We start from the raw sequence: 12368 nt of genomic DNA, 5'->3' as shown, positions 1-12368 counted from the left end.
TGATTATTCTGGTCATAAAAAAAATGGAAATTACAAATAAAGAATAAAGAACAAAAGATAAACGGGGGGAATCCGTTAAATATTTCGTGTAACTGACGTTCCGGTATAATTTAAGACATCAGGACAATAGCGCATACCTCCGAATGTATGCGGGTGGAGGAAGACATTTTTCAGGGGTCCCCCCTTTTATTTTTCCATTATTGTTTCTAAAAAAAAATAGTTCTTCGTTCCTGAAAAAAAATTGTACTTTTTTTAGTTTAAAAAAAAAGGATTTTTTTTATTTTGAATTTTGTGAAAGAAAATAAAAAGTGGCCACCTCTAGTTTCAATCCTGAATAAGTCATAGGCATTTGTTCTCTCACTATTTCATATGAGGAATAAGTCAAAATGTTGAACTGCAGCATATTTATATTATTATACAGGAAAGCACAGGATGATGAAAGTTTAGTTACATTTACTGTTCAGTCCCTCCATTGATAATCTCTGTGAGACCCTCCACTTCTGCTTGAATCATCTCTAAATATTTATTGTGTAGATACATCCTGGTGTGAGTCCAATTTTACATGTCAGCATTACCTTTTTCTTCATTTAACAAATATATATTAAAAATATGCCTCTGCATGAAGCATAAATTTAATTTTTAAAAACCTGTATTGTAAATTAGTTAATAATTACATTGAAAATGGATTAAAATCAGCATTCTATTACATAGACAGGTTCAATGTACAAGACATGCAGATGTTGAGAGAATTGTTCTATTTTTTAACATATCAGTACATGTTTATACATGATGAGATCTGTTCTTAAAATTAGAATCACATACCTTTGTGTGTTTATTGACTTTTTATGTATAACACTTTATTGGCCTCATGAAATAGTTGAGAACCAAAAACTGTTGTACATTAGTTATTAACAATGAATATACTAAAGTTATTAATACATCTACAAACTGAACAGGGACAGATTTAGAAGGAAATTTTGGAACTTTTACTTAAATACAGAAACACATAATTAACTACTTAAAAACCTAATTATAATTGTGTTTAATTACATACATTTTAAAGTGTTGGCTTTGTTCACAAAAGCATCAGTTAAGTTTATTGATCAAAGTTTCTAATAAAGTACACTTCTTTTGTTCAACTTCCATCACATCCTTGTGCATATTTTCCAACAGTTCTAACTTTGTTCTTTCGTTCTTGTCGTACAGTTCCAAGAAGTCTCTGAACCATACAGGTTGTTCAGGACTTGAAACTGAACCGGATTCACTTGTAGCTGGATGTATCTGAATGATCCTTGGCAACTGTGCGTCCACTTGTCCATTTGTCTTTTGAGCGTTCACCTTAGTGTTTCTCGGAGTGTTCACAACAGAAACAAGCACTTGCTGTTTCGGAACAGTCAAAGGGTCATTTTCCAATTCGTAGGAGTCACGCTGGGGCCTCAATTCATCTATCATTTTTGGATCCTTCAAAAATATTTGTTTCAGTTCAGCATAGAATTCCCACCGTCTTTTAGATACCTCGGTCCGGTTGCTTGTGTGAATGTCTCGCCAAGTTTTCTTCATGTTTCTAAACTTTCTGTGACACATATCAGCTGTAACCTCCATCCCTTGTTCCTTGAAAGTGTCAGCAATTTGGTTCCACAGGTTTATCTTCTTGACTGACTTGTCCAAGAATTTGTCTAGGTACTTTTTGTATTCTTCTACCAACATTAATGTCATTTGTCTGTTCCATACATATTTCTCTGGAAAAGAAATTCCCAATAATGTAGACACAAGGAAAAACAATCAGAGAATAACATAATTTAACTCTTAATTAAATTATTTACAATGTACCTGGAGTCAAAATTAAATTGATCGTACTATTCAATGATGACAAAAAAAAAAGCATGGATAGACTAAATCTTTGGCTCTATGAATGCTACGTTAATTATTATGATTACTATATCTTTATTCATTGCTATTTATAATTTTATTACTATTTATGTTCGGTTGATGTCCACACTCTTTTTAGTAATCTTTATTGCTTCATAGATACCCTAGGCCAGTGGTTCCCAAAGTGTGTGCCGCGGTGCCCTGGGTTGCCGTGGCTGGCATACAGGGGCATCACGAAATGTTTCAACATTTTCAGTGAAATGATATGATATATGATTGTTCCAAATATGCTTATTTAGTACTTTTTACATGTAAAATATTTCTGAATGTAGAATATGTGTATTTTTTAACTTAAGGCAAACAACCTAACCACACTAACTGAGCATTCCAGGGCCTACATTCTGACTTGGGCACCATGGAAAAATCTTGAAACACTAAGGATGCCATGAAAGGAAAAAGTTTGAGAACCCCTGCCCTAGTCAATACCAGAAATATTACAAATCATTACTGTAAAGAAAAACGAATTGAGCACAAAAAGTAACATATAATTTTGATGATACAGTAAAGCCATGTACACATAGCAGATAACGAACTGGTCTGATCTTTGAAGGGATTGGAAATCCCCTGAGCTTGTGCACATCTTGCTAGTGACAAGATCCTGATCGCTGGGTTGTAAAAAAAAATCAGTTGAGGATGTCTCCAACTCTGGAGTGATTGTTTTATTATCTGACAGGGATCTCACCCATGCTTTCAATAATAATAATTACTTTCAGCAATAGTTGTAAAATAGAAGCCATAACAATGTGCCTTTTTCTGAGCTAAGGTACCATCTGCATTCACAGATGGACGTATTTGAAGGTTTTATGTCCTTGACCTGTGTATACTGTATGCTATCTATCTTCCAATTTACCATCTCCTATATACACATGGCCTAAGATTTATTATATTCATAAAACATGTCCTAGGTATAACGGGAGGAATTGTAGTTCACACCTCCACCTTTCAAGTTAAAATTTTTATTCTCTTTTTTTTATTTTACTTCACTTTTCTACATCTTAGGTTAATTGCAATGTTGAGGATGGATGATGAACACATGAAATGGATAATGGGGCAAATACAATGATACATCCATGTCTGGAATGGGACCTCTGATATCGCAGTCAGTTGACATCTACATAGATAATTTGTAAATGATAATTGAACAACTTGGACCATCCAGAAACTCCGACTTGTGACTACGAAACATGTTGTGCATGGAAGAAGTAAAAAAGAATTATGCACAAAATACAAATGCAAAGCAAATAGGACTAATGTTATGAAATAAATGGCAACTTCGATTTGCCCCAATTCATCCTCCATAGTTGCATGAATTGCTTGTTAACTATTTCTCTTTTCAAGTGAAAGGGATCAGTACCACAACAAGCTAGCTGTATTTATTAAAGTTCACAATGTGTCAGCTCTTACTTACAATTATCAAGAAATGACAATTACTGAAATATTCTCAGCACTGAAAAATGCTATTTTCTTGCAGGAAAAGGGGTAAGTTCACAAATTTTCAGTGATGACAAAAAAGTCAGAAACCTCAACATGCAGGTTATCATAATATTGTAAGATTAAGATTTCTAGACCTTAACCTACACTTTTCCCTCTACAAGTACATCTCTGAACCACTTCATTACTCATAAATTTCAGGACTTTGTCAAAGTTTTGCACCAACACACATCCAACAGGATGTAAATATCTACCACTTACCTACAACTTTTACTTACACAGTAGCATTTACAAATCATATAAGTTGCTTTTAGCATTTTGTGACTTGTGAATGGTACAAGGGTCATTCAAGGTTGAGCGGGACTTTTATTTCTGCAGAGGAAATAGGTAGCAGAAGAAACACCAAACTATGTCAGTTTTTCAAAGTATTCTCCGTGCGCGCCGAGGCACCGTTGCCACCGTTCTGGCAGCTCCCCAATTCCTTTGACGTAGAAAGAACTTGGTTGTTGTCGTAGCCACTGGAGGACATCCCTCCGCAGTGCTTCGTCTGTCGTGAATTTCTTCCCTCCCAGATGGTCTTTAAGGGGTGCAAACAAATGATAATCACTGGGGGCTAAATCTGGACTGTAGGGGGGATGGGGCAGAACTTCCCAGCGCATGTCGGCCAGAGTTGTTGTTGTCACATTGGCCGTGTGAGGGTGGGCATTGTCATGGAGAAGAATGACATTTCCAGACAACATCCCAGGTCTTTTCTTGCGAATGGACTTTCGTACAGCACCACTCAACAATGTGGAGTAATACTGGGCATTAATCGTGCTCCCTTTGTCCAGAAAATCCACATGGATAACGCCCTTCATGTCCCAGAAGACACTTGCCATGATCTTTCCAGCGGACGGCTGCGTTTTGCTTTTCTTGGGGGGCGGGGAACCTTTATGCCGCCACTCCATGCTGCGTCTTTTGGTCTCTGGGGTTGAATTGTGCAACCATGTTTCATCACACGTGATGATGTATTGCAACAATTCATCACCTTCTGCTCGAAACCGATTCAGAAGCTGTTCACAGACCGTCCTGCGTGTCCACTTCTGATCGAATGTCAGCTGGCGGGGAACCCACCTTGAACAGATTTTGCGGAAGCGTAAGTGGTCGTGAATGATTGTCTCAACACTCCCGACACTGATATTCACCTCGGCAGCAATATCCCGCACTGTTACTCGCCGGTTCTCAAGAATCATTTGCTCAACACATGTGATATTTACTGGTGTGACTGCAGTCGGGCGAATGTGTCCATGCGCTTCATTTGTCACCAGCTCCCGTCCTTCACGAAACTGCTCACACCATTCGTACACTCTTGTCCGCAACATCGTTTGTTCACCATACTGTGCTTGCAATCGTCTGAAAATCTCAGCTGGTTTCACTTTCTCCTTCACGAGAAATTTGATTACATACCGCTGCTCCACAGCCACAGACACACTGCTTGCCGCCATGTTCGCTGCAACTGCTGCGCATGCGTGAAATACGTCATGCCGGGCGCTAGTTACTCGCGAAGGACTACATTACGTCACCCGCACGTTTCATCATGATCCGGCTATTCATCGATTTTTTACGTATGAAAATCCCGGTCAACCTTGAACGACCCTTGTACGTTTACTCACTTTCTCTGTTTCAAATGTGCTGATTTTAAGACTGCTCTAACTTTTTACTTTCTCCTACCTACAAAAATCTTTCTGTCACACATTATTTCAACATCGCTCTGATTGCAAACTCAGAAACGAAGCATTATTTTCTGGACATATAATACCTGGCTATTCTCGATGTAGACACCAATTTAGAGGTGTGCCAACATGACCAATCGGGCCAGCATATTGGTTTGAGACTTGCATTTGCATTTAATCTCATTAATAATGATAATGATACAGGATGATACTAAACATGGTGCTTTACCCAGGATCCGATCTTTACATGTAATAAAATTAATAATTTATAATACGAGGGTCATCCAGAAAATAAAGACCGTTTGGTTATACAAAATGAAAAACACAATATTTTTTGGAAAAAAAAACAATTCTGTTACATATCTGAAGCTTCCTTCACTTCTCTACATAATCACCTCCTACATTTAAACATTTGTCGTATCTGGGCACGAGCTTCAGAATTCCCATGTTATACTCTTCTGCCACCAGTTCATTAAGCCAGGTGGTCACTGCATTCAAACAAAAGACTGCTCGTGCATTTCCACCAAAATGCACTACGATCAATGGAAATCGTTATTGTGCGACTCTAAGAAAACTACGGCGAACCATCCGAAACAGAAGGCGAGGAATGCTTTCTGGAGGAATTGTGCTTCCAAACGGTCTTCATTTTCTGGATGACCCTCGTAATAATAATGGAAACATATTGATTGATTAAGTTGGTCTTTCAAGTCCACTTTATGCACAGTAAGGGTAATCGGGACTGGACCTATAGCTTAAAGTGGAATCCAAATCACTATGTGCCTCTGTTGGGACCCCTTTATACAAGGTGACGATGCTACCACTACGCCATTGGGGAGGACCTGGAAACATTGTTTGCAAGTATTGATTTTCTAGTTTGCAGTACTTTTTGACTCTCTTTGCACTCACATGTTTAATTGGTTATAAAGTGTAACACTGAGTCATCTTCTACATTCTGGACCAGTGTGAATTGCGGTGTATTGTCACATGGTACATGTTAACCAATCAAATGAGCATTTAAAGCAGCATTCAGGCATTTGTTTAATCTGAACTCAAACACTGCTCTTCTTGTGTATAGCATATACTTGGTTGAACACAATTTCCTTGCACCAGGGTGACCTTATACCTGCACTCTGCCCGGTGTCATAAAGTGCAGTGAAGTAGACTGGGCTATTGTGTTTTGGTGGGTTCTATAATAGTGCTACTACATACAACTAGGAATACATATTAATTTTGTGTATATTGCATTCAGACCACTTGTTAAATACTTTCATTGAGAGTGAAATCTAGGACCCTTTAATTACAAGGCAACAATCATAAAACTACCGAGAAAGTGGGCAGATGTTTAATATTTTGAAGTTTACAAATTTACGTGGATCATTCATACAACTAACCATATGTAAGCTTTACTGTAATACAAAAGCAGTATTCTCACCTACTACTGCTCAGTGCAGTTCTTCATTTTGCATTCATTATATCAAAACATTACTGTAGACATACAAGACACCCTACTCTATATTTATTCCTACACAAGGTGATATGAAAGTAAATATAGACTGTACAAAAAAGGGGGAGGAGACACTTGTATGAAAATTCTAATTTCTATAGCCTGATTTCTTAATTGAGCAAAGCTTAATGGTGTTTCTTCCTCTCAGTCTGATTACAATTGAAACCAGAAAAAAAATATTTTTTTCATTGCAGCAATCAATTGCTCATTTTTTTGTCAGAGTAAATGGTATTACTATTATATATTTTACCACACTGACAGATCAAAGTGTTTTCCCTTTGCAACTACTTTTACAAAGTCATCTATTAAAAACTATTAAAACTAGCAATTGTTTTTAAAAAAACACAATATATCTAAATATTCTCTTCTTCATATTTTTTTTTAATTTTCCCTTCATATTCTACTGTAATATTTCTAAAAGTGTTTTCATTTCCTGCATTACCACAATTCCACAATCAGTAATCAAACACCATATCTCCTTATCATCTCTGACTTGTTTTTGTTACAATTAAATTGAATTATGCAGCTTTAGAAAAACAAAGTATCTTGTTCACAAATGCACTCACTGGCTGGCCTCATGACAGAGTGGTAAGCACAGCACCCTACAATGCCTGCATTTGAATCCCATCCTGGGCATCACATCATCGCTCATCCTCATCTTTACTACCAGCCAAAAATGACAGAAAGGTGAAGTAAAATAACAAAATCAATTAATAAATGCACTGGAATGTAAATTTTGAAGCAAACAGATAGCATAAAATTATTTGCTTAACTAATGCATTGTCCGTTCAAATAATGGAAAGCTTTTCAAATGGCTTTGACATTGACCTACTTACAAATTTCTGCCAAGTACAAACACTAGACTATCAAATTTAGTTATTACCTTGCAACTAAGCCACACAGTATCAATTTTCAGAGATTGTCTTGTGGGATAATGATAATACATTATCTACAATTCATTCATGGAAATCACTTTTGGCAAACATTACTGACACAATTGTTGAACACTAGGACTCCACAAAAGTGCTAGTCTGCATCGTGTATCACTGGACTCTAGAAAAATACTGGCTGTTATTTGTGAATAGATTTTGATTGTTTTGGTTTATTTTACTTCACTTTTCTGCCACTTTTCACTAATTGCAAAGATGAGGATGAAACTGATGAAGTAACCTTCGCATGAATGCCCAGCCCAGGACCTCTGGCATCATAGCAGCTGTGCTAAGTAATCCATTGTGGAGATCGGCATCATTAAATGTTTAACTAATATAGATTTCTGTATAACTTTTTCCTACTTCTTTAGGCTAATCACCTAAAGACAAGAATGAATGATAAAATCCTTGAAAGGCCAGTATTCAAATCCAGAACCTTTGATGGCAAGATTGTGACTTGATCATTAAATGCACCACCACCAAGATAGATGAACAAGAAAAACTTTATTTATTCAACATTAAAGAAGATTTTGGTTATTTCCAAATAGGCTGGGTAAAAAAAAAAACTTCATTGATATAATAATAAATGCTTTCAATCTAACCCTTAAGACCCCTTGCATATCTTTCTATTAGCTACATGCTTAATTTCACATTTTTGAGACTCTTGATCTTAGTTTTGCTGTAAGCATGGATGGCCCAATGTAACCCCTCCACTTATACTTTCTTGCATCATTACTGCTTGAAATGTGTATATAATAATAATAATAAAGTACATATATACTGTATGTGTATAATATATATATATATATATATATATATATGTATGTATGTATGTATGTATGTTCATATTATATATAAACTTGAAATATTACCATTGTTTGAAGGAGATTAACTAAGAAAGCTTCTTGATTAAAATTTCCAATAAATCACACTTTCTCTGTTCAATTTGCATCACTTCTTTGTGCATATTTTGGAGCAGTTCCAATTTAAACCTTTCGTTCTTCTCGTAAAATTCCAAGAAATTCTTAAACCACACTGGAGGGTCAGAATACAAATTTTGTGGTACACTTACAAATGGCTGAATATCAACTACTTCTGTTTCTTCACAATCATTCACCATTAAATTTATATTCTCAGTTTCTTCACTTGCCTTACACTTGACATTTGGAATTGAAATGGACCTTTTCTTCACAACGGGTTCGCTTTCCGATTCATCCAAGTCACTTGGCCTCAATGCAGGATTAATGTTTGGATCCTTCATGAATATTTCTTTTAGTTCCGTATAGAATTCCCATCTTCTTTTCGAAAACTCGCTTCTGCTACTCGCATAAATGTCCCTCCATGTTTTTTTCATGTTTCTCCATTTGCTGTGACAGAGGTCAGGCGTAACGTACATTCCTCTTTCTTTCATGTTCCGAGAAATTGCATTCCAAAGATTTGCTCTTCTAACCGATCTGTCCAAGAACTGATCTTGGTACTTTTTGTATTCAGATATCAAAGCATGTGTCATTTGCTTACTCCATTGAAATTTATCTGAAAAGGAATTTATAGGCATGTGTCAAGACTGAGAAATTAGTATTTTGAACAAAAGATTTTCATAACTTGCATACATTATTAATATACTTAGATAATATCACTGTTTGCTATGAACATCTGTTGTACAGATAAAAAAAATCACAGCAAGATATCATATTACAAAAATAATTCCCTGACAACACAATAATGTTTGAAGTAATGCCATAGAAAACTTATTATATTTGTTGCCTTGTAATCTATGGATCCCAGAAAAGAGCCAAACATGTGAAAGAATATATAAAACTCATACTCCTTACAATTCAACTATATTATACCAAATTACCACACATGTCAAAGGATTTTATGATGGATGAGCTATGCCTTGACGAATTGAGATATCCAAGTATTTTATACCTACAATAGAAAATAGCTTGCAACCAGTTCTCATGAAGGGTAAAATCAAAACCACAATTATTCACTCCTGTAACTATTTCAAAACCATTGAAGACATACAGAATCAAGCATAATATAATTTAACCCATAAAAAAAAAATTCTACAGACTATGTGTACATCTACCAGTTAGCAAATTTAAAATATTTTTTGAAACTATCTATTAGAACTAATAATAATAATAACAAAGGTAATATACTTTTAGTGACTGTTTTATAATCATAATTACTTCTCCAAAATTACAAGAGATCAAATTTTACTGGTGCTACAGGGGATGGACAAAAATATCGAAACACCATGACATCGGAACAGGTGATATCGACGCAATTTTTCCACTTGAAATCAGACGAGGTGAGACATTATTTTGTTTTGCGCTATGAGATAGGACCCTGTCGGACTGGTAGGAGTCGACAGTTGCGCTGTAGATAGCGTGCAGTGCAGTTGATACTGAATCACATCCGAGCTGACAGTGTTTCAAAGAGGGCAAAGGATACATCCTTGCTGACCAACAAAATGGGACATTCAAAATTTGCACATTATGTATATAATTTTATATTTCTTGTTATAAAAATGTTAGTTTTTAAAACAACGAATTAGTAAAGATGCTTCCAGTCAAATAAAAAGAAGAATTACATGAATAATGAAGACATTGTATAATATAAAACTTCTTAAATATCCAATATTGCCACTAAAATGTTATTTCTTACGAACAAAGGTTAGTCATAATATACCAAGTATTGAACTCAAACTATATATGAATAACTTTGTACAGTATAATATGACATTTAACATTTATGTTAAATTGCCAGAAAACACTTTAAAGAAAATCAGAACTTACACATTGCAGAAAGTGTTTGATCAAAACACAGGCTGTAAATGTCAAATGTGGGGCAGTTTGAGGCAAACCAAAATGGTTGATAAAACTATAAAGGAACACACACAATAACATTTTGAAGATAGTGTCTGCAGTATGTTTAATTCTGACTGAAACTTCCCTGATTGGGTATATAGCCCAGTCAATGAAGGACAAAAAAAGGCCAATGTCGAGAATAATTCCGTAAAAGCTCAATTTTGGTCAGTTGTTAGAACACTACTAGTAGTGAAAAATCCCAAAGTCCCCTCTTTGCGGTGCTTGCCCCCCCAGCACCCCCAACATCAACTACGCAGACTCTCAGTTATTGACCTATATCTCCGTAATCAATCATCGTAGGCAGGAAATTTTTCTTTAGTCTTAATCCTCATTAGATGGGCTACAAAAAAGATTCTCTTTAATTTTTTGATAATGTCAATGGTTTTGCTGTAAGCTTAAAAATAATCTTCAAAAAGTAAATTTTTTCTAGTACTTTTTGAAGTTTTTGCCTTGTAACTTTTGAACAAATTAAATGACAAAAAATTGTTTCGAATAAAAGTTGTAGCCTAATTTATAAGCTTTAAAACAAAATCAGATTTAATATATTTTAATGGAAGGTGAACCATAAATGTGTCTGCAAATGGAGGACAGCACGAAAAAAGTGTCTTTATCACAGTCGTGAATCATTGACTTTTCGATAAAAGCATAAAACTTGGTAGAATAAATTGTTATACCACTTACGACATGTTCAGTCGAGTAGCCAATCACCATCTTCGTGCTGATGGTTACCATCCTGAAAAAGAGTCCACCATATTGGATACTTTTGATTTGATATATCTCGGGAACGGTGGCACCTGTCAACTTCAGGATTTTTCAGAAATGCTCCAAATAGTGTAAACTTTCATAATATATCAATAAATCTATTTTTGAAAAATAAAAATAGTGGTATTGTAGATAAACTCACTTTGAGAATAACTCTGAGTTAAGTCTTAATAATTCTTGAACAATACAATAGTATTGTATATTTGATAACGTTACGAAATGTTTGTTAGAAGACTTTAGATGAACTGAACCCTTAAAATACTATTTTTTGTATTTATAAATTTACCTTAAATAACATTTTTAAGAGAAATACAAGATATACGAGGAACACGTAAAAAAAAAAAAGCCTGATAACTTTTTACTTGGGACTGGCAACACTGACGAAGCTGCGCGTGCACAGAAGCATGCTTTAGTATTCTGTGCCTACAACAGAGGTATATTTCTCAGTGTGGAGGTGCATATGTGCGAGTAGCAGGAAGTTGAAATGGCTGCTGTAATAAAAAATTCCATCAAATGCAAGGTGAGGTCAGTGATTAGATTTCTCAACACAAAAAAATTGAGTGCAGCTGACATTCATTGGGAATTGTGTGCCATTTACGGACCAACAGTAATGATTGAAGGAAAGGTAAGACAATGGTGCTGTGCTTTTCGGGAAGGACGTTCAAATGTTCATGACAACAAGCAGAGCAGCAGGCCTAGTGTTCAGACGGACGACCTTGTACAACGTGTTGATGAGAAAGTGGGATCCAATCACTGTTTCACCATTACTGATCTAGGCAAGGTGTTTTCTGAAGTGTCTGATAAAACATTGCACCGAATTGTAAGGGACAATCTGGGTTATCGCAAACTGTGTGCGAGGTGGGTGCCAAAAATGTTGACGAACACTCACAAAGATGAATGAAATCAGCACGTGATTTTTTGGCCCGCTGGGAGAAGGATGGGGATGACTTGTTTTCTCACATAGTGACTGGAGACGAAACCTCGATATTGTACGTCACTGGTGAGTCAAAGCAGCAATCCATGCAATGGCGTCACTCCGGTTCACCAAAACCAAAGAAATTCAAGCAAACACCATCACATCGCAAAATCATGGCAACCGTGTTTTGGGACCAAAAAGGTGTAATCCTCATGGAATTCCTGGAACCGGGACAAACCAACACAGCAGATGTGTATTGCCAAACACTGGCTAATCTGCAACGTGTCATCCGAAACCGGCGAAGAAGAA

At 35.9% G+C, this 12368-nt stretch overlaps 1 protein-coding gene across 2 annotated transcripts in view; it reads right to left on the bottom strand.

Annotated features, from left to right (window-relative positions):
• Nucleotides 1-378: 378 nt before the first annotated feature.
• Nucleotides 379-12368, bottom strand: part of LOC145982802 (uncharacterized) — a 48358-nt gene continuing 36368 nt past the window's right edge. The window contains exons 2-3 of one of the 2 annotated variants that reach the window (XM_083116169.1): nt 8378-9038; nt 1603-1739 (exon numbers count right to left, since the gene is read on the bottom strand). In XM_083116169.1, the coding sequence (XP_082972295.1) occupies nt 8398-9038 (641 nt within the window). In that variant the 3' untranslated portion in view covers nt 1603-1739; nt 8378-8397. Of the gene's footprint in view, nt 1740-8377; nt 9039-12368 lie in introns of both variants that reach the window. The other variant, XM_083116168.1, reaches the window with a different exon arrangement.

The sequence above is a fragment of the Lepisma saccharinum genome, unplaced genomic scaffold, assembly GCF_977018435.1.
Source record: "Lepisma saccharinum unplaced genomic scaffold, izLepSacc3.1 HAP1_SCAFFOLD_427, whole genome shotgun sequence".
Classification (NCBI taxonomy): Eukaryota; Metazoa; Arthropoda; class Insecta; order Zygentoma; family Lepismatidae; genus Lepisma; species Lepisma saccharinum.
Note: the sequence above shows the minus strand (reverse complement) of the source record. Positions and strands in the feature narration are given on the sequence as shown.